General features: G+C 42.9%; 1 protein-coding gene across 2 annotated transcripts in view; it reads left to right on the top strand.

The window, feature by feature from the left end:
- The window catches only part of BANP (BTG3 associated nuclear protein), a 261,210-nt gene extending 239,125 nt beyond the window's left edge, over nt 1-22,085 (top strand). For both annotated transcript variants that reach the window (XM_065416358.1, XM_065416361.1), the window contains 2 exons: nt 15,426-15,569; nt 21,352-22,085. In XM_065416358.1, the coding sequence (XP_065272430.1) occupies nt 15,426-15,569; nt 21,352-21,423 (216 nt within the window). In that variant the 3' untranslated portion in view covers nt 21,424-22,085. The remainder of the gene's footprint in view (nt 1-15,425; nt 15,570-21,351) is intronic.
- Nucleotides 22,086-23,829: the final 1,744 nt, after the last annotated feature.

The raw sequence follows: 23,829 nt of genomic DNA, 5'->3' as shown, positions 1-23,829 counted from the left end.
ACCTTCTTGGACAAGACCTTACACCAATTGCTTTCATGAAGCATGTAGATTTACAAAAGTATTTCCATAATCACCATCAACCTGGAGCCTGGTTAAAAGAAGGCATAGGATCTGTAAAAACCAAATTCCTGTTGACACATGATGGAACAGTCAATGAACATGCCTGGAAACATACATTAAAAATCAGCCCCATTCTCTCAGAATTGTGAGTGATCATGAGGCAGAACTTGAAGATAGAGTGATCAGTATAATTAATAATCAAGGGATTTACGAAGAAGCAAAGAACTTGATCAGTCAGTTGAAACCAGTTGTTGTGGCACTTGACACACTCCAAAGGGATGCATCAACAATTGCTGCAGCATGCAAAATATGGTTGCATCTACTGAAAAATGAAGATCTTGCACCACACAAAGCAAAAGCACAAAAGAGATCTCATGAGGCAATTACTCCTGTACACACGTCGGACAATCTCCTTTATCCAAAATACACAGGAAAGAAATTGTCAGCTGAACAAGGAGAAACTGCAAGGCAGTGGTTGCTCATCAAAAATCCTGACTTTCTGCCATATTTACTTGCATTTAAAGTAGAAGAAGCTCCATATCCAGAATCAATGTTTTCATCCATTATCAAGGAAATGGTATCCGCCTATAACATGGTTGAAGAATGCTGATATTCCAGTTGGCTTCATAGAACTGGTGGTGCAATTGCATGAGTGTCCAGCAAGTTCAGCAAGCCAACTTTGGATACATCAATTCAAAACTGAGGAATAGGCTCATTCTGTTCCACTGCATCAAAGTTAGTCTTCTGTTGCAGAATGCAGCGTGGCCAAATGGACCTGGACCTGCAACTCTTCATGCTTCTGATTGCTTAATGCTTCATGCCTACAGCTCTGCATTATTGTTGTTTTAATAGGCTCAATTTTTTTATTTTTATGTATATAATATTGAAAACTGAAATGAGTCATGGCATGCATACCTTCCTTGAGAGAATACCAAGCCAAAATATATAGACATTCCAATGTTCAGTATTATAATTATATATATTAGTATTACACCAACTGTAGTTTTATTTTTTGTTTGTACAATCCTCAATTAATCTCTGAATCTACTGCCTTATGTAACCACAATTTGAATATGTAACTAAAACTAAGTGTAATATGGTATGCATTTAATGAAACAGTTTTTAAAATAAAAAATGCCTTAAACTTAGGACTAAGTAGTTTTCCTGGGGTGGTAAAAACTGTGATTTTCTACCTGGTAAAAACCACCTTTGGTAAATACCATGCCATCCCTGCTCCCAGGTCTTACATCTGTCCGTCGTCGTCATCCCTCCCCCGCCCCCAAAGAGGTTATATACAATCCTGGCCCACAATAATACATAAACTTAATAAAAATAAGGTCTTTCAAGGATATTGCTGAAAGTTGCCATCTCTATCACAATAGCATCACAGAATCTACACAACAGTGAGACTGAATCAAGGGGGAAATTGTGAAACGGTTATTTTCTGAAATGTTGGTGGTTAGCCATTAAAGCTGTTTATCCAGATGTTTTAGAACACTACTATTTTATGGTTCTGTCTGTGAGATTTTATGACTTGGATACAAAGGATTTATATGAGTGATTTCCTTTACTTCTGAATTCATGAAGACATTGCACAAACATAGTGCCAGAAGAGAGGAGAAAGTTTTTTTAATGTATTTTAGCAATTTATTATACTGACCTGTATAAAGTGACATTTTAAAAGCCATCATCTTAGGGATAGATATGCATTGCATTTTTTTCTATATGAACTGTAAAGAGCTGTCATAGTAACTCATTGGAGGCATGGTTTAATCTTAGTGTAGGAAAAACTTTTCTGATTTAAATGCTTCTTGTGTATTATGGGAAGGGCAGGTACAAGTCCATGTATTTGTTGCTATAGTGAGTGGAATCTTTGTCAGCCAAGCAGATGGCTGCAGTGTTGTGATAGCCATGTTGGTCCCAAGATATTAGAGAGACAAGGTGGGTGAGGTAATATCTTTTGGAAGTTGGTCCAGTAAAATATATTACCTCACCCACCTTTGTCTCTTTAAGCAGATGGCTGATATTTATTCTCCGATACACTTAAAAAAATTAAAAAGTCTGGGACTACCTAATCTCAAACAGTACTATTGGTTAGATAATCTTAGAAGCATTGCCTATTGGATTGGTAATTGGTTAAAAGATAGGAAACAGGTAGGAAACTACTGTTACAAAACTACTCAAGATAGTTAAGTCCCAAGCAGACTGCGAAGAGCTACAAAAGGATCTCACAAAACTGGGTGACTGGGCAACAAAATGGCATATGAAATTCAACGTTGATAAATGCATAGTAAGGTACATTGGAAAACATAATCCTAACTATATATATAAAATGATGGGGTCTAAATTAGCTGTTACCACTCAAGAAAGAGATCTTGGAGTCGTTGTGGATAGTTCTCTGAAAACATCCACTCAATGTGCAGCAGAGCTCAAAAAAGCGAACAGAATGTTGGGAATCATTCAGAAAGGGATAGATAATAAGACAGAAAATATAATATTGCCTCTGTATAAATACATGGTATGCCCACATCTTGAATACTGCTTGCAGATGTGGTCGCCCCATCTCAACAAAGATATATTGGAATTGGAAAAGGTTCAGAAAAGGGCAATAAAAATGATTAGGGGTATGGAATGGCTGCCGTATGAGAAGAGATTAATAAGACTAGGACTTTTCAGCTTGGAAAAGAGATGACTAAGGGGGGATATGATAGAATTCTATAAAATCATGACTGGTGTGGAGAAAGTAAATAAGGAAGTGTAATTTACTCCCTCTCCTACCATACAAACAAGGGGTCACCAAATGCAATTAATAGGCAGCAGGTTTTAAACAAACAAAAGGAAGTATTTTTTCACACAACACAGTCAACCTGTGGAACTTCTTGCCAGAGGATGTTGTGAAGGCCAAAACTACAACAGGGTTCAAAAAAGAACTAGATAAGTTCATGGAGGATAGGTCCATCAATGGCTATTAGCCAGGATGGGCAGGGATGGTGTCTCTAGCCTCTGTTTGCCAGAAGCTGGGAATGGGCGATGGATCACTTGATGATTACCTGTTCTGTTCATTCCCTCTGGGACACCTGGTATTGGCCACTGTTGGAAGACAGGATACTGGGCTAGATGGACCTTTGGTCTGACCCAGTATGGCCATTCTTATGTTCTTATGATGGACAATAAAGAAGGCCATTGGATTATTAGTATAGAGCAGATGCTGACTCAGATTATAACCTTCTAAGATTCCTTCCTTGGACTGATCAGTGGAACAGCCAAATTGGAAACAATTCTGTAGTTAATAGGACTCTAGGAGTTTGGTTTAAAATTAGGGGAAATTAATATGCGCTTTTCTCTCATCTTGACCTCCACTAAGGGAAACAGGCACCTCTGATCCCCCCCAGGTTTGCATGAATAGGAGGTGATAAAAAAGGAGATATTTCTGTGTTATAAACACCTATACTACAATCACATTTTTTTCATTCTTGATGTACTAAGAAAGAAGCCTTTCCCTTAATGTCTGTTCTTTCAAATTTTGGAAAGGAAAAATTGAAAAAGAAATAGGTCCCAAGAGAGATGACTGAATTACAAAGTTACCCAACAGAAAGGTATAACATGAAAAGTCTGTCTCATTACGTACTCTGAGTAAATCCAATATAGAAGGACTCTCTGTTAAACAGCAAGAAGTATTTCATGTAGATATTGATACTGTCGTGGTCAAAGACCCCCACGCAGTCATTTTAGTTCACAGACTCAGAGCCTGAGGCCAGTTTATTGACATACAAACCAGTGCGCACTGGGGTGTGGTCCGGAGACCAACACACCCAGCGACAGCTCACAAGCTGTTTTTATTCCATTAAACCACAAGCAGGGTACAAACAATACGTCATGAGTTAAGAAATTGGGGACCAATTATAAGCTGGGCATGGGGTGAACACGAGCTCGGGGGCAAATCACAGGCTGGGTTTGGGGTGATCACGAGCTAGGGTGTTGGGGTTGGGGTCAGTCCTCTCACCCCCCTCCCTACCCTCTGACCTAATTTCCGAGGAGTGGGTGTTTGTTTGGGTAGAAGGGCGCTTGGTGGTTTCCGCAGGGGTGGTACTCGGCCCTAGTTTGAGTACATTTCTCAAGACTCGGACTATGTCATTTTCCGGGGGATTTCAGCAAAGGCTTAAGGGGGGGGCTAGTTTGCAGATAGCTGGAATCACGGAATAGGTCATAGATCATGCAAAGGAGAAATTGCATGAGTCAGTTTGCATTTAGCTAAAGTTACCTATTGCTTCACACAAGCGGTTATTATATTTCATTAGCCATGAACATATTTCACCAGTGCTGCTGGGGGGGGGGGGGGATTTATTCTTTCATTCCCTCCTCTGTTGCTACTTTTGACTGGGCATAGCCTCACAAACTGATTTTTGGTTCAGGCTTTTAGGCCTACCCCATTACCCACGAAAGTCCTCAGTATGGCAGATTTCTAGGGGAGATGTTTCAGGGTCTTCAGGCCCAGGATCTTGGTTATCGGAAAGAAGGCCACCCTGCTCTATTTCCCCACAATACGGAGGAGTGGCAGGTGGATTTTTAAAGCACAAAGCTGTGTTATTGCCAATAATCTTGTCAAAATTCAGTATAAAATAACATAAAGGATTATATCCCCTCCAAATTATACGCCACTAAAATGAGTACTACTAAAGCTTGCTGGAAGGAATGCAATCACAAAGGTACAACCTGGTACTATTCTAAGCTTTGAATTTTTTTCATGTAATATAATTTCTATAATATAGATATAATGTAAAAGGGATGTAGCAGTCCAATCACCCACCCAATTCTGGGGTTTGGCAGTCAGCGATAACATGTACAATGTCAGAAATTGTCAAGAATTGCTGCTCTTGGCTGGTAAATACTCATAAATTCAGACTGTGAAGTGCCTCCAGTACAGGAGTTACAAAATATATGGCATGGAGAGGAAATGGATAAATTAACATAGTCCTTTATAAACAAAATCAAGCAGTCTTTTGCAGTGTGGTCTCCTTTTCTCGACTGCACCTCAGCACACCCCAAATCACTTGAGGTCACTCTAGAACAGGAGTGGGCAAACTACGGCCCGAGGGCCGGATCCAGCCCACGAGCTGTTTTAAGCCCGTTGGGTCGGGGACTAATCACGCGGCTCAGCCCTGCTCTAGCGCTCCAGCTGGGGTGCTGGGTCAGGACCGCGCCATGCTTGAGGAAAGTGCCACTCGGAGCCTGCACCCCTGAGCCTCTCGCCACGCTCCAACCCCCTGCCCCAGCCCTGATCCCCCTCCTGCTCTCCAAACCCCTCGATCCCAGCCCGGAGCACCCTCCTGCATCCAAAACCTCTCATCCCCAGCCCCATCACAGAGCCCACACCCCCAGCCTGAGCCTGCACCTCTTCCTGCACCCCTACCCCAGCCCTGATCCCCCTCCCACCCTCTGAATCCCTCGGTCCCAACCCAGAGCACCCTCCTACATCCCAAACTCCTCATCCCCAGCCCCACCCCAGAGCCCGCACCCCCTCCCGCACCCCAACCCTAATTTTTTGAGCATTCATGGCCCGCCATACAATTTCTATTCCCCGATGTGGCCCTCAGGCCAAAAAGTTTGCCCACCCCTGCTCTAGGAGGTCACCTCCTTTTATCCCCTATGCTTCTCAGGGAATTTCTGGCTTACCCACTCCTCTGTGGCCATCCACCTAGACACAACTGAGAAATCAAATTTTATAAAAACCTGTGTTAGGATAATTATTTGTTCTTTGTTCACTGTTGTTGAGGTTTTTTGCTTGTTAATTTTGTTTGTTTAAATCTGCTGATCGGTGTGGTTTGAAAAGTTTATTGTACAAATTACAGCATATGGAAGCTAATGATTTCAGCATTTGGTATAGGTTTAAAAGAAGAGCTTATTGGGGAGACATTATTGATTAGATATGCCTAAAATATATTCTGACCTCATACTTCTCCTTATAAAAGTACATACTTAAACTGTTCTGTAATGAGTAAGATGGTTTCTGATTGCTCAGCGCCAACAATGAACCTAACCTAAAGCAGTCAGCATGCAGATCTATAATGATTCATTGAGCACAAACATTCATTAGAACTAATTATTAAATCTACCCATTTATTATACAGTAGGGACACAGTGTAACAATATATTGTCAAAAATTAATGTCTTTGGCTGTGAGAATGACGATCTTGGCTTTGTCTCCTTACTTATGCAGCAGCAAGAGACCATTCTTTTATAGGAATGTTCTATTCCGTTGACATTGTCACGTAACTAGGCCAACCAATTCAAAGCCTCTACAACAGCCACCACCAGAATTATAACCCCTTCATTAGTTATCACCGCTGGCCCCAATAAGGTATTTTACATTCAGCAGAAGCATAATAGATGTTAAATATTTTTGAAAATATATATAGATGTAATACACTTCCCTAATTACTAGGGCTGTCAAGCAATTAAAAAAATTAATCGCGATTAATCGCACTGTTAAACAATAATATAATAGCATTTATTTAAATATTTGTTGATGTTTTCTACGTTTTCAAATATATTGATTTCCATTACAACACAGAACACAAAGTGTACAGTGCTCACTTTATATTTATTTTTGATTACAAATATTTGTGCTATAAAAACAAAAGAAATGGTATTTTTCAATTCACCTCATATAAGTACTGTAATACAGTCTCTTTATCATGAAAGGTGAACTTACAAATGTAGAATTATGTACAAAAAATAACTGCATTCAAAAATAAAACAATGTAAAACTTTAGAGCCTACAAGTCCACACAGTTCTCCTTCTTGTTCAGTCAGTCACTCAGACAAACAAGTTTGTTTACATTTGCTGGAGACAATGCTACCCACTTCTCGTTTACAATGTCACCTGAAAGTGAGAACAGGTGTTCTTCTTCGAGAGATGTCCCTGTGGGTGCTCCACTTCAGGTCAAGGTGCGTCCCAGCGCCTTTGATCCGAGATTTCTACAGCAGTACCCCTACGGGCCGTGCACACGCTGTGCCTGCCTCACGAGCTGTCAGTGTTTGAATAGCGCGTGCATGGCCCGGGCTCCTCAGTTCCTTCTCTACCGTCCCCGGCTAGAGACGGAGTTCAGCAGTGCTCTCAGATGTACTCAGAGATGGTTCTGTATCTCAGTTTAATTTAGATAGTTTAGTCATAGAGTTACTATTTAAGAAAAATAGTTTAGTTTTTAGAGTTATTTAAAAAAAAAAACCCTCAGCTACGGACATGCCCGGCTCCCCCGGCTTCAAGAGAGGCCAACCCTATCTCGGATCGTCATTCATAGTGTGTATGCTGTTTGGGGGAGTCTCATGTACCCCAAAAATGCGTCCACTGTAATAAGCTTAAAGCGCGAACCCACAAGGACAGGGAGCTCAAACTGAAACTCCCTCAGACCTTTGTCTGACCCTGGCCAGCAAAGCTCTTTAAAACCCTCAAGGGAGAAAGGTAAAACAAAGAAATGGCCAGCTTCCTCCCCCCTCAGGGGCTGCTCCTCAGCAAAGAAGTCTCAAGTGTCTTCCACCTCATAAGTGCCCACTGCTCCTTGGCTCAGCACTTTTAACTCTGCAAGCACCTCAGGCACAGCTGCTCAGCTTCCTGGTGCCGAGGCTCAGGGCTTTCAGCTGCCCACCTCCTACGGCACGGTGCCGAGAGCTGTCACGGTGCTGAGAGCACAAACAGAGATCATGGCACCGCCGTTTGATCGCTCCCGGCACCGAGCTGCCTCATGTCACCTGCCTGCCCGACAGTGCCCATGTCTGGGGCACCTACTCCTGCGGCACAGTATGCACCCCCAGTGCAACCTTCGGTACAGCAGCTGCCTCCGCAGACTCTGCCTGCACCAACAGCAGCGGCACCGTAGAAAAGCTGTCAGGCGCTCCACGATGCTTTCTTACATGGATAGGCAGATAAGACCTGAAGTAACCGCTCCACCTGCACAGGACATCGCTCCCCATCCTACAGCGATAGCACCACAGGAGGCCAGGGTGCCCCCACCACCTCCCACTACTGATGAGCTCAAGATTATCCTGGAGGAGGTACCAGAAACCCACCATGAACTCACCGACATATTATAAGCTACCACCTCATCCAAAATAGCCCTACCAATTAATGGGGCCGTCATGGAACCAGCTAAAATTATCTGGCAGACCCCAGCCACGATAACCCCCTCTAGCAAGAGACTGGACCGCAAATATTTTGTCCCGTCGAAGGGTTGGAAGTTTCTATTTACTCACCCATCAACCAATTCGCTAGTGGTCGAGGCGGCCAACCAGAAAAATAAGCACCAGCCTTTCCAATTTACCCCGTCTGACAAGGAGAACAAGAGATTGGACTCCTTTGGGCGCAAAGTGTATTCATCTTCCACTTTTCAATTTTGAGTAGCGAATTATGCGGCGCTCTTAGCAAAATATTACCACAAAAATTATGCTAAAGTAATGCAATTTATTGATAATGTGTCAGAAGACAAACGAAATTCAAAGCAGTGGTGTCCGAGGGCCAATTGATCTCCTGCACAACTCTTTAGGTCGCTCTCGATGCTGCAGATGCAGCTGCCAGATTCACGGCCATCGTCATGCGGCGTGCCTCATGGTTTACTACTTCCTCCTTTCCCAAGGAGATACAGAGCACTGTCCAGGATCTTCCCTTCGATGGGGACAAGCCTCTACAATCAATGAGGTCCTCCATTCCATGAAAGAATCACGTGCCACACTCAGATCTTTAGGCCTCCAGCCACCTGCCACAAAAAAGAGGCAGGACAGATATCAGCCATACCAATGGCCACGCTACCATGCTTTTGCACAAAATCAACACTTCAGACAATATGGTACGCAGCAACAACAATGCCATAGACTCAGAACCCAACGATGTCGCCCTCCACAAATGACAGCGACCCACCCTCCTGCCTCAAACAAACAAATTTGAAGCCTTGGTTGAGGGTACAGAAAACCTCCCACCCTCTTCAGCATCAATTTCAGCCATCCATTTCTTTGGACACCGTCTGCGCCCGTTCCTTACCAACTGGAAAGCTATCACTATGAACAGATGCGTCCTGGAAATTATCAGATCGGGTTATGCCATCCCCTTCCTCTCTGTACCCCCTACCCACCCTCCCACCCCGTCCCTTTTCAGGGACTCTCTCACGAACAGTTGCTCCGTCAAGAGGTACAACACCTCATACAGCTAGGAGCGATAGAGCGGGTACCAGCTCAATACAGAGGGAAAGGGTTTTACTCCAACTACTTCTTGACAGAAAAGAAAAATGGCGGATGGTGCCCTATCCTCGACCATCGACACCTAAACAGGTTTGTCAAGAAACAGAAATTCCGGATGGTTACTTTACCAACGATAATTCCGACGCTGGAGCAGGGAGATTGGTTTTCAACCCTCGATCTCCAAGACACATATTTCCATTTCACTATCCACCCTGCCCATCAACATTTTCTCAGATTTGCCGTGGGAATGGAACACTACCAATACAGGCTCCTGCCATTTGGCCTTTCCACTGCCTCGCGTGTCTTCTCCAAAGTGCTAGCAGTCGTAATAGTACATCTCAGAAAGAAAGGGGTCCTCATTTTTCCTTACCTGGACGATTGTCTCCTCAAGTCATCCACTCACTTGGAGGCGATCCGAGTGACTTCTGCAACTATGCACTGCTTCCACACCCTGGGTCTGCAAATAAACAGAAACAAATCTACCTTATGACCTACCCAACAAATCGATTTCATCAGGGCACACCTTGACTCCACCATGGGTCTTGCCTCTCTTCCCCAGGACAGATTCCACACAGTGGGTACCCTAATTACCCAGATACATGCCAGCCCACGGGTTACAGTCTGAGATTCCCTGAAGCTGTTAGGGCACATGGCCACTTCGACATTCGTGGTCCCAAATGCCCGCCTGTACGTGTGATGCCTTCAGGGGGGCTAGCCATGGTATACAAACCAAATATCCACAGATTAAACAAATTGCTAACTATGCCTCTGAAAGTCAAGGACTCGCTCCTCTGGTGGACCTCTCCTATCAACATCTGTGCCGGGATTCCCTTCCGACAAGAACCCCCTTCACTGACCATCACTACAGATGCATCCCTCGTAGGATGGGGAGCGCACATGGGTCACCTCACCACTCAGGGCCTCTGGTCCTCTACGGAAACCAAGTTTCATAGAAATCTACTTGAGCTCCAGCCATATGCAATGCCTGCCTCCTTTTCCTTCCCATTATCCAAAACCGCAGAATTCGGATCATGACAGACAACATCGCATGCATGTTCTATGTGAACAGACGGGGGGAGCCCGGTCCTACTCCCTCTGCACAGAGGCGGTAAAACTATGGAATTGGTGCCTTCAACACAATATCCATATCTCCACCTCATATCTGCCTGGTTCTCAGAACACCACCGCAGACGAGCTCAGTCGATACTTCCCCATACAGCACGAGCGGGAACTCGACAACGCCATCCTATCCACCATTTTCCAGACCTGGGGTTATCCCGAACTAGATCTATTTGCCACCGCAATAAACAAAAAATGCCCGACATTCTGCTCCAGAGCCAGCCTGGGGAAACACTCTCGAGGAGACGCCTTCATGCTCCCATGGACTGACATTCTCATGTATGCGTTTCCACCAATACCTCTGTTGAACAGAATAATACAGAAGATAAGAACAGACAGATCCAACATCATTCTAATAGTCCCATCGTGGCCCTGACAACCATGGTATCCCTTCCTCATGCGGATGTCGGTCAAGCCATCGATTCCCCTTCCCCCCCCCCAGCAACCTCGTATCACAATGCAGGGTCCAGCTATTTCACCCCGACATACAGCGACTCCACCTGAGGGCCCGGCCAATCAATGGTTCTCTAATGAGGAGTTAGCATGTTCTGAACAAGTGCGGACAGTCCTACTACACAGCAGGACACACACCACACGCACTACTTACCTACATAAATGGAAGAGGTTCATATCTTGGTGTACGGCCAAACAGACCTCCCCAGTTTCCGCCCCACTCCCACTGATACTGGATTACCTGCTAGACCTTAAAACATTAGGTCTCTCCGCGAGTTCCCTCAAGGTCCACCTCGCGGCAATCACCACATTTCACCATAAGATTGACAACACTACGGTCTTTACCCATCCAGTAACCAAAAGGTTCCTGAAGGGCATCCAAACATTATATCCAGACGTAAAACCGCCTGCTGCGCCCTGGGACCTCCACCTAGTCCTCAAAGCCGTGATGGATAAACCCTTTGAGCCAATGGCTACCTGCTCCCTTCTCCACTTATCCGTGAAGACGACCTTCCTGATAGCAATCACGTCTGCCAGACAAGAAGGAGAAATGGGAGCCCTCATGGCGGAACCTCCATATACCACATTCTTCCGTGATAAGGTCACACTCCGCACGCACCCGAAGTTCCTGCCTAAGATGCACTCTTCCTTTCACCTCAATGAGCCAATACACCTATCAACATTTTCCCCAAAACCCCACGCTAATGCTTTTGAAACAGCAATGCACATTCTTGATGTGCGCAGAGCACTATCCTTTTACCTGGATAGAACAAAACCCCTTTTTAGGAAAATCCCCAAATTTTTCGTCTCTACCACTCAGCGATCACAGGGAAAAGCTATCTCTACGCAGAGACTCTCCAAATGGATTGCAGACTGCATACATCTCTGCTACCAACTGAAGCACATACAACCCCTGACATAAATTAGGACACACTCTACTAGAGCTGTCTCCACTTCCACTGCCTTTCTCCGTAATGTCCCGCTTTCTGACATATGCAAGGCAGCTACCTGGGCATCGAACCTTACCTTCGCCAATCATTACGCTCTCATGCACACGCAGCATCCGACACCAGGATGGGTAGAGCTGTCTTGTCAACAGCCTTCTTACCTGATCCAAAGTCCCGACCATCCTAAAGGATACTGCTTTTCAGTCACCTGAAGTGGAGCACCCACAGGGACATCTCTCTTGAAGAAGAGAAGGTTACTCACCCTGTGCAGTAACTGACTTCTTCGAGATGAGTGTCCCTGTGTGTGCTCCACTACCCACCCTCCTCCCCTCTACTTCGGAATCTGGAACGGACTCCGTTGTAGAGAAGGAACTGAGGAGCCCGGGCCGTGCACGCGCTAGTCAAACACTGACAGCTCGTGAGGCAGGCACAGCACATGCGCGGCCCGTAGGGGTACTGCTGTAGAAATCTCCGATCAAAGGCGCTGGGACGCACCTTGACCTGAAGTGGAGCACTCATAGGGACACTCATCTCGAAGAACGTCCGTTACTGCACAGGGTGAGTAACCGCCTCTTCACATGGCACTGTTGTAATTGGTGTCGCAAGATATTTACGTGCCAGATGCGTTAAAGATTCATATGTCCCTTCATGCTTCCACCACCCTCCCAAAGGACATGCGTCTATGCTAATGAGGGGTTGTGCTCGATAACGATCCAAAGCAGCGCAGACTGACGCATGTTCACTTTCATCATCTGAGTCAGATGCCACCAGCAGAAGGTTGAGTTTCTTTTTTGGTCGTTCGAGTTCTGGAGTTTTCACATTGGAGTGTTGCTCTTTTAAGACTTCTGAAAGCATGTTCCACACCTCATCCCTCTCAGATTTTGGAAGGCACTTCAGATTCTTAAAACTTGGGTCAAGTGCTGTAGCTATCTTTAGAAATCTCACATTGGTATCTTTTTTGCGTTTTGTCAAATCTGCAGTGAAAGTGTTTTTAAAACGAACAACGTGTGCTGGGTCATCTTCCGAGACTGCAATAACATGAAATATATGGCAGAATGTGGGTAAAACAGAGCAGGAGACTGTAGTGGGGTGAACACCCGCTCCAGCCCGGAAGGGGTTGGAAAAGCCCTGCAGAGGGCTGGGGCTGGGGCAAGGAGCAAAACCCCGGCTGATTGGCGAAAGTGGCTGCAGCTGGGGCCACGCCCCAAACAGAGCAACTCGGCCTTATAAGAAGGCCAGGGCAGCCAGAAGCTGAAGAGTCTCACTCTGACTGGACAGGCCTGGCTGCTGGGGAACTCACCGGGGACCTAGAGTGAGGCAGGGCTGGGGAAAGGCCTTGGGGGCAGGGAAGCCCTAGGCCAGCAACTCCCCAGGCTGCAGGGCCTGGTCCTAGGCCCACATAGGTATTGGGGTTGCAGAGGGGCAGCCTGAGGGTGGGCAAAGGCAGCCAGTCCAAACCCCTTGTTGCCTGTGATGATTGGCTAATAGACTGCAGTCCGCCCCAGGGCGTGGGGGCTGGATGGTGACTGGCAGTAGCCACGACTGAGGCGACGCGGGGATAGGGGGTGGGGGTTCCCCTGGATGGGGAGACCCAGAGAGAGAGTGGGGTACGGCCAGGGGGGCAGCACCCAAGCCAAGGGCACCGGGGTCCGGGAGCGACACAGGGGCCAACGACAGGTGGGACACCTGGCCTGCAGAGGGCACTCCGACGACTGGTGAGCTAATTCCCAAGACGACCAGCAGGAGGCGCTACAGGGGTGAGTCTGCGCCTGATCACAGAGACATACTATTCTTCCCCAAGTAGTTCAGTCACAAATTTAATTAACGCATTATTTTTTTAACGAGCATCATCAGCATGGAAGTATGTCCTCTGGAATGGTGGCCAAAGTATGAAGGGGCATACAAATGTTTAGCATATCTGGCATGTAAATACCTTGCAATACCGGCTACAGAAGTGCCATGCGAACGCCTGTTCTCACTTTCAGGTGACATTGTAAATAAGAAGCAGGAAGCATTCTCGCCTATAAATGTAAACAAATGTGTTTGTCTTAATGATTGGCTGAACAAGAAGTAGGATGTGTGGACTTGTAGGCACTAAAGTATTACATTGTTTTGTTTTTGAGTGATGTTATGTAACAAAGCCCCCAAAATTTGTAAGTTGTGCTTTCACGATAAAGAGATTGCATTACGGTATTGTATGAGGTGAATTGAAAAACACTGTTTCTTTTCTTTATCATTTTTATAGTACAAATATTTGTAATAAAAATAATATAAAGTGAGCACTGTACACTTTGTATTATATGTTGTAACTGAAATCAATATATTTGAAAATGTACAAAAACATCAAAAAATATTTAATAAATTTCAATTGGTATTCTATTGTTTAACAGTGCGATTAAAACTGCAATTAATCACAATTAATATTTTTGTGTTAATCGATTGAGTTAACTGCGATTAAATAACAACCCTACTAATTACCTTTTCCAAAGTGATTTTAAGAATGTAAAAAATTGCAAATTTTGTGAAAATATGGCCTACGGCATTAGCAGTAATGTATATCCTTGCAAGCTAGGGGCATCAGACACCTGGTCCAGTAACGAGAGCCAATCATCCCGGCAAAGCTCTTCTCCTACCCCATATCATGGGCTTTAGGATACATCTGTAATAACAAATGAAGCCAAAGGTTTTTATACAAACATAAAATCTAGCAGAAAAAGCCCCAGCTCTGGTTAATTACAACACAGCACTCTGGTCACTGACTGCAGAGCTCTAGCTCCTCCTCTCCTCTCACTGAGCATCTGGGTTTCTTCTGGAGGTGTCATTGGGCCATTAGTCCCCAGTGCTGCTTTATTACCCTCCCCCCGTACACTTACAGGAGACCTGGGCAGAGGTCTTCCTCTGACTATTGGGATTCAGGCAGGGCCTCTGATTCTACACCCTGATTCAAAGGCCCCTGGAATAATGGACATGCTCCCATGGACTTGACTGGGCTTTGGATTAGGGCCACAGAACAGCATGATGTAAACTCCAGTGTTCCATTTTGTTTCTCTCCTCAGAATGTTGGTGTAACCCCCAACTAGGCTAATGGGAATGGGGTGCATTCATTACAAGAAAAATAGGTTCAGCAGTTCGTTATAGGAAGCAGTCTGTAAGTGCCGCATAACAGCCTCATTCTGTTTGTGTTAATCAAAGGTGGTTTTATTTTAATTAAAGAAATGAAACCGGGAGTATTTAGCATAATCCCTCAGGATGGTTTTGTGCCGTCACTAGTGCTGATACATTTTGAATACAGAACTGTTTTGTATTACAGAATCATAAGAGAGGTAAACGTTTCCAGGTATGTTGGCTGTTAACCATTTCACTAAAAAATTGAAGGAATCCAGATTTTATAAAGCACAACAAAGTGCTTCTGGTCTAACTGTCCTTCAGTATGAATACCATATTCTCTCGGAAACCCTTGCAATTTAACTTAACCATTATTGATGGATAGTTTTTTGGTGGGGTTCTTGTTTTTTTGGTCTCACATCTGTTTTGTAATTACAGATGTTTCACAATGTTCACAATGCCTTTGTAATTATGGTTGTTTACAGGATATTTTCTCTGTTGGTTTGTCTGCAGGTGTTACAGGGTGCTCAGTTGATAGCTGTTGCCTCTGCAGATCCTGCATCTGGGGGCGTAGATGGATCCCCACTCCAAGGGAGTGATATCCAGGTCCAATATGTCCAGCTGGCACCAGTGACAGACCACGCTGCTACTAATCAAGTACGTATTTTTTCCCATTTGAAAGTACTTAAAAAGATGCTAATGCCTGTCAGAATAACTATGTTGCTGTCCACAAATATTCCATTCCCTTAGGGTTTATAATACGCAATTTCTCAACTCTAAAAATGTCTCCTATAATGAATGCCTCCATTTATAAACAGCCTTTGACTATTCTTGGCCTTGTTCCTACCTCTGAGTCCTTGCTTGATTGCCCCTAGAGTATAGTCATTTTAGTCATCATCATTTTCCTGAATCAGTAAAAGAGGAACACCAAGATGATAGGACAGGAGGAAGATGTTTGCCTGGAGTCATATTAGGAAAGCTTCTTTCAGCCTGAGGTTCTCAAGTCCAATCTTCTTGAAGGGTGCCTGCCCTTCCTGCCTGCAGTTCAATCATTTTGATCCACTGTTTGGATTTCCCACATCAGCTGCAGTGTTAGCAATTGTAAGCAAACATTGAGGCTCTCTTTTAAAATGGAAGCATTATCCTTCATGCCAACATGAATGTTCATGTAGCTGGCTATAGAAAACTCTTGTTTTACTCAGGAAATATAAAGGTACTTGAACTCGGCAGTGATCTCAGGCCATCTGACTGCAACCTGACAGTCACTCACCAAGCGTACATGCCTAATTTCTCATCCGCTCAAAGCAGTGACTGAGGCTGATGGCAACAAAACGAGGCTGGTCTCAAACAGTGTCAAATTTTCGAAGGTAGTTGCTTTACTCCCAAAACTGCTCAAAGGAGCCCAGAAGGAATGCAAACTGAACTGCCAGCCATATCATGAACGGTATTATGACAGCAGTGCCACTAGCTGGCTCCAGAATTGGATTTTGTCACCATTCCTATTGTAAACCCCTATTTTGTGGGGATGTCTAACCGGGCTGCAAATATTGGCTATGGGCAAAAAATTGCTTGATCAGCTCTCTGGAAAAGAAAATGTTGCATTTTGTAAGTTACGATGTTCTCTAGTATTGTGTATGTGTATTGGAGGTTACCAGTTTGACCGGCTTGTTTTAGACTGTTAAGATTAAAAAATAGTTTCAGTTTACAAACTAAAGTCCTGCTTTTTTGAGGGCCTCCTGAGTGGTGCAGAGCATCCTGCACTCAAATTGGAGTGAATGCAAGTTGAGGTTGCTCAGCAACTTCAAGTTTTGGGAACAAAAGAATTTTAAATGGCCTGACTTTTACATGCATTTTGAATACAGAGGTGTAATAAGCAAGGCCTGCTGCTGACAGCGTATTCTGTCATGAGTGGAAAGAAACCCTTCCCAAATGTGCTGGAAGTGTGCATATCCAGAATGATATGCAAGAGCGATAAGCCTTGACATGTAACCTGAAGCTGGTCTATTGTGTCCAGGAGCCTTCTGGTGTTTTAAGGCCACCGTAAAAAATAATAATAATAGTGATTATGCATTTTTATTTATAGATCCCCTATGCCTGAAGGCCTCTGTGTGCCTAAAATAATATAGCCAGAACTATGCCTTAACAGAGTGGGAATATATGGCCCAATAAATTATCAAACTAGTGTTGGAACAAAATATTCCTGTACATTCTCTACCCATAACGTACAATAAATAAGGACAAAAATAGTGTTTTTACTAATGACCACATGGATCTTCCAAAGCAAAGTACACTTAATCTTAAGGCAAAAGCATCACAGAGAAAATATATGAAAACAAAGAAAGGTCCCACATGCGTACTAAACATACTAGAAATTGCCCATTTTCCACACAAGGAGGCTAGTCTTACAATATCCTTTCCAACCCTTCAGCAAGGGTTGGGGTCTCCCCTTGTACAGAAGATCCCATCCATTTGCTCACTCAAAATGAAGGCCCGGAGTCTGTTTAAATTCAGCCAAACATCTTTCTTTGTCTCTTGGTCTCTGGAAAACCAAGTTTGAACTGGTATATGCAAACCACCTCAGGGTATGGTACCTCTCTGGAGTTGTTTACAGTCTTTGGTCTTGTCTACACTACAGACCTATATCAGCATAGCTACGTCGCTCCGGGATGTGAAAAATCCATCCCCCCTGAGCAACGTAATTATACCGAGCTAGCCCTCCATGTGGACAGCGCTATGTCAGTGGGAGAGCTTCTCCTGCCAACAAAGCTACTGCCTCTCAGGGAGGTGAATTAACTAGCATCTTCATTAAAGCACTACAGCAGCACAGGTGCACCGATGCAGCATTTTAACTGTAGAAGTGCCCTTACCAGCTCATCTGAGTCTGTTTTGAGTTCCTGGAGGAGCTGTAACCTTCCCCCCCCGGCGCAGAACCCAATCATACATAAATCATTCATAAATTTAAAACAACGGTCCCCAAAAGATACTGCATGGGATTGCGGCGTCTATCACAAATGTCACAGACAATAAGCTTCTCAGTACAGGGCTCTTGCCATATTTATTTATTTTAAACCTTTAAAGTGCCATGCACACTTCTGGCTCGATCCAAGTAATAACATACTGCTGCATCACACGTTCAGAGGGGCTCGTTCATAGTAAATTGCCATTGCAGATCTGGGCCCCAGAGTGTTCCCATAAATCACTTCCCACTGAATTTGTTAGGGAGCAGGTTTTTTGTGACATTATCATCCCTGTCAGCTATTAGATCTGACAGGCAGTTGGTTGTCGAGTCCAGCCGTTAACATAGGCATCTGTCTCCCACACGATTGGCAACCACAAAAGGAGTCACTTTCTTTCAGAGACGCTTTGCACTGTGTTAGGTTTTAACATTGTGGCTAACCACAGAGATTTATACCAAGTTGTAGATAAACTGAAAGGAATGTAAAACAAGAGGGGTATGGAAAGAAATGCAAAAAAGGCTAAAAATAAGTTCACGGTAAATAGTTCCTAGTTTGCACAGACTAAAAACTAAGGAACTATAAATGTAAATTAGTAAAACGAACCTAATATTTGCATCACCTTAAAATGTATGGATTACTTATGAACTCATAAACAAATAACCAGGTTGGCTGAAATGATGGAGTGGTCCTGCATAACTGGAAATGAACTGATTGGATAAAGGGAAAAATATTAAATGCACATCTTAGCTCAGTAATGCAGCAGCAACCTGTAGTATTTCTTTTTCCAGAAAGTTCTATGCAGAGATATTTTCGTGGTCTCAAACATTTTGAATCTGTTTCTGTATCCAAGCTTGTCAAAAGTGGGGCTCATTGTTGTCCTCCAGGGCCAAAATCCAGTATCCTGCACAAATTCCAAGTTGAAAACATCACATGTGAACACCTCCTTCAGGTCTGAAAATCAGCCTCTAATTTCTCACCTTTCTGCCCTCCAAACAGTGCCTTATTGTTTATGGATGCCAGGTTGCACATGTAAAATTAGAGGCAGAAATGAAGCTCCTTTGAAATTAATCACTCCTTTGAGTTGAACTGAAGCAGATACGAATGCCCTGATGTTCAATACTAATTTCAGTTTATTCAAGCACAGTTTTGTACTTGCAAGTTAATTTAAGGCACAAGTGTTAATAACTAGAAGTCTGACTGGTAATTTGTGCTCACAAATCAGGTACTTAGACATCTAACTAATAGTATGTCAGCGGTGCATCGCAGGCACAAAATTGCAACTGCATGTCTACAGGTCGGGTTGAGATCTGGCTGATATTCAGGGCCTAGAAGTAGTTTGCATACTTTCATGTCCTGATTTCATTCTTTACTTATAGAAACTCTAATGATTTTTGACATATTAATTTGCAAGAACAAAATGTGGTAATATCACATATTATTTTTTTCACTGAAATCTCCTGATTGGGGGTCAAATTTTGGTTAACGTGGGGGGAAAACCACACAATGCAAGCTCACTTGCAAGCCCTTCAAACAGTCTCGTACTTCTGGCCTGATAGCCTGAATCCTGGATATATATTCGGTGCTTGTGTTATAGATTTCCCCCCCCAGGTGTTTAGGTAGTTGCTTTAAAGCTTAGCTGTTGACAAGCTGTTAGCATTATTCTTCTGATTGGCACTGTTATATAGGACAAGTAAATAAGCAATCAAACGACACACAGAATTCCACAGGAAAAAAAATTGAAGCTACATGTAATTACTGGCAACAGAACACAAAAAAGCAGGCAAGAATTAATTTCACAGTGAAACCTTAATTTAAGAAGAAAGCTTTGACAAGTTGAACCTCACAGTATTTTTATTTGAATAAGCCACTACAGTCCAGCAGTGTTTGGGTAGGAAAACCATTAGCTGTGTTTCACTCCTGGTTTCTCTGAAGCCCCATCCCAAGTGTTGATGCTAGTTTTTCTTTATTAGGAGAGAGAGGGCAGTAAATAGGGTGCCAAAAAGTACCTTTTCCTGTAATGGCAGTGTTGCTACTCTATTGCACCCTGTCCTGTTCCCAGAGCATCAGTTGGCTCAAAGTACAACTTATATGACAATCTAGGTTCGCTTCGTTTCATGCAGAATCTCTGTCACAAACCCCTGAGGCTCTCCACATTAGCTACTCACTTGGAGGCCTCACTTGACTGGACCAATATGTGAATAACTCACATTCTTAATGCAAACATCTTTTTTTCTTTTTTCTTTTTAAGAGTAAATCAGTTGTATGGGGTTTTGGTTTGTTTTTCTTTTAATCCTGTTCATACAGGTCTATTTCCTCTCTGTAGGAATTGAGAATTCTTTGCCTCCTTTTAGGGGGAGAAAGTTAATTTCCCAGAAAACACCAGGATTATTTACAGTACTTTTATTCTTATTTGACCTTGTTTATTAGGTGTGAATTGCACTTAAATGCGCCTGTCTTGTTTGTCTGAGAACCCCAGGAGGAGTATACAAAAAGGCCCATTGTACACGGTAAAGGTGGAATGCTACTGTGCTAAAACTTATATAAACTCCCATTTCAATTCCAGTGTATGCCTGATCCACACACAAGTTTTGGGTTGGTGTAACTATTTTGGTTAGGGTTTTGATTTTTTTTATTGAAATGGTTGTACTGATACAACCTTTAGTGTGGATGGAGTTATACCAGTATAAAGGTGCCTTTTAACAGTATAGTGTATTCCCCTTCCCGTACGAACATTAAGCACTTTTATATCAGTGTAACTGCAGCCATACTGGAGGGAGAGCTGGGGGTGGTGTACTGCTTAAACTTTGTGTGTGTGTGTGTGTGTGTGTGTGTGTGTGTGTGTGTGTGTGTGTGTGTGTGTGTGTGTGTGTGTGTGTGTGTGTGTCTTTTTACTTTGCTCTGGTTTAAGTCCCCTTGATCGTCATCCTTTCCGGCTTTTTTAAAAAATTGGGATTTACAATTTATTTTCTGAGCAGCTTCCTAAGTATTTTATTTATTTTAGATGGCATTTTACCAAAACTCAAAAGTTGGGTTGGCACTAATGGTTCTCCTACATTCTCTGCCCATCTTTGGAAAAAAAAACTCCTTTAATTTTGGACACATTAGGAAGATCTGGTAATTAATTGAGATTTATATGTGGCCAAAAGGAAGATGATAAAATATTTAGCATCAAAAAAGATATAGTGTTTTAATAACACTTTGCATTTTTATTAGCTTTATGTTTTTCAAAATGCTATACAAACATGTACTCAGCAGTTTTCCCTATACTCCTGTGAGCCAGGTAAGTGACATTATCCCTTTCTCCCAGGTGGGGAGGATGAGACGGTGAAGCAACTGGCATAGAAGGCCACATAGCAAGTCAGTGGTGGAGCGGGGATTAAAGATCTTGAGTAACTTGCTTTTAGCATCTTCTTTAATGCACTTGCGTTGAGAAGATAATTTGAAGTAAAATATGAATTCATTTTTTTTGTTTCTTTCCATAGAGCACAGATTCCCTTCAATCAACTATCCAGCCAGAAATGCAGATAGAACACGGAGCAATCCAGATCGAGTAAGGCAAGAATTGTGGAAGCTTCATAGATCCAGATGCCAGTGACCACAGTCAGAAGCTAAGGGTTGCTGCCCACGTACAACAACAGGAGAAAGGATGTGACCATCAGACTAACAGACATTTTCATTTACGTCTCCTGTAAATATCACTATTCTGTTGGTCTGTTTGTTTTTACACACATGGCTAGATCCTCACCTGGTGTAAATCAGTGCATCTCTGAGTTCAGTGGAACTACATCACTTTACACCAGCTGAGGAGTTGGCCCTCTAAATATACAGGTTCATCCCTTAGGTATTTAAGGAAAAATATTCCCTCCATGAGAAAAAAAACAAAACACCTAATCAATCAAAACATTAAAACCAAGTTAATGTTTTATCCCATCATTTCTTCTGTGAATCGTACCACTGAATGTCCGTAGCTCTCTTATCGAACACATTGCTGCTTTGCAGTACATGCTTTATCACATATAGAAATCAAGAGCTCAAATATTTTTCATTGTTTAAATGGCTTTTTTATTTGCTAAGGTGTTTATAACAAAAAAAGAAAATGTTTAAAAAAAGAAAAAAACCATACTGCAAGTATTAGCCTTTTGCTGGTGATTTCTGTTCAGTGTAATGAAAAATTGTATTTGCAAAAGACTAACAATTTTGTTTGTATTGTTGCTTAACTACTTTTCTAAGGAAAAAATGCTATCAAATGCTGTAATTATGCATTTCTAAAGAAACAAATAAATGTGTATTTATGAACAGTGTAATTTCCTCTCCCCTCCACCACCCCATTGTATATCCTTAGGTGAGAACACATTTTACGCTGGTTATTTTTATAACACTATAGTTATGAAATATTTATAGATATCTGCTGTCTGTAGAGGCATAGTACCAATTCAGAGGTGAGACTAAGTAAAGTCTACAGGGAAGACAAGGTCTAGTCTTACTTTGGTCCCATCAAATAGGCATGATGCTGTTATTAGCCAAACCTCGGTCTATGGATTTGCAGTGGCATTCCATCATGGGAAAAATTTGGTTTGTTCCAATGTGAACCTTTCTGAGCTTCAGAGTCTGCAAATTGCATCTTACACAGTAAATTTATGAAGCCATTTCAAACCAAATTTATAAGGGCTCCTCAGAATTCTTCTCCCTGGAGCCACTCCTGCCTCCGGCCCTGTGGGGAATGTTGCACTTTGAGTGACAACATTGCATGTCAGCTGTACTTTCTGTAAGCAATAAGTGGGTGTGGGTTAGACCTGGTTAGAAGATTTGTTGTCAATAACTTAGGCTGGGATTAAGTAAATTGGAGTTGGTCACCTGACTCCTTTAGCCAGTCCTCTTTGAAACCCCAGCCTTATTCTGTTCATTTTTGCTCTTTTGATTGATTACATAGTTCCTGGATATAGATGTTTTCTACTTAGGATACTGTTCTGCTGCTGCCACATATGGTATATGCGATATGAGGGTTTCTTTCTCAAGAGGTGTTGATCTAGTTATTTATTCCAGTTATTTATCTCTGTTGAGCCAGATGAGTAGTGCCCTTTAGATTAAATCATTTTGTAAGATTTGTGATTCAGTAGTTCAGTAATGATGTCTAATTTAGTAGGATTCATGATCTTGAAATCACTGATCTTTCTCTGCGAGACTTTCCTACATCACCCTGGGTTCCTTTACATTCACATGCGACTCTGGACTTACTCTGCTAAAAGCTTTCAAAAAATAGAGCAGGTCCATAGTTACCTCAAAGGCCACCTCTCCGCCTGCCCCACCCCTCCAGGAGTGAAATACTGGCCCCATTGAAGTCAATGGGAGTTTTGCCACTGATTTCAACACAGCCAGGATTTCACCCCAGATGTGTTTATTTAGTAAGCTAATTTAAGGGGAAGAGATATTGTTTGCAGGACCATTACTGGCTTAGAGAACAGACCTGTTTGTGTGTTTCAGCCAATGAGAAAAGTATAGTTGTTTATTTTTTTTAACTGAATAAGCTAGGTTCTTACTGACAGATAATATATTGTATATCTATTAAAATGTTAGTGAATGAGAAATAGCCACAAATTCTATTTGGCTTTACTTAGGAAAACATCCCTCCTGAGCTGTAGGCCTCAACACCCAAGATTTCTTCCAAATATTGTCCCTGGTAAGTAATAAGTTTACTATAAGTTCACACTTTTCATTAGGATATTTGCTGAGGCACAAGTACAATACAAATTACCAGCCAGAGTCTGTCAAAACTACATTTACAACAGGTTAAAGAATATGGCTACTTGCCAGTTTCATTTTTTAATAGTGCTTCCCAAACTGGATGATGTTTAAATAACTTTGCATCCAAAGGGAAGCCTAAAAATACAGTAATTCCTGCATATTTTAGAGTGGCTGTTTAATAAGAAAACACTATTTGGAAGTGACAGTGCAGAAGCCTG

This window comes from Emys orbicularis, chromosome 14, assembly GCF_028017835.1.
Source record: "Emys orbicularis isolate rEmyOrb1 chromosome 14, rEmyOrb1.hap1, whole genome shotgun sequence".
Taxonomy (NCBI): domain Eukaryota; kingdom Metazoa; phylum Chordata; order Testudines; family Emydidae; genus Emys; species Emys orbicularis.
This window is presented reverse-complemented; position numbering and strand designations above follow the sequence as displayed.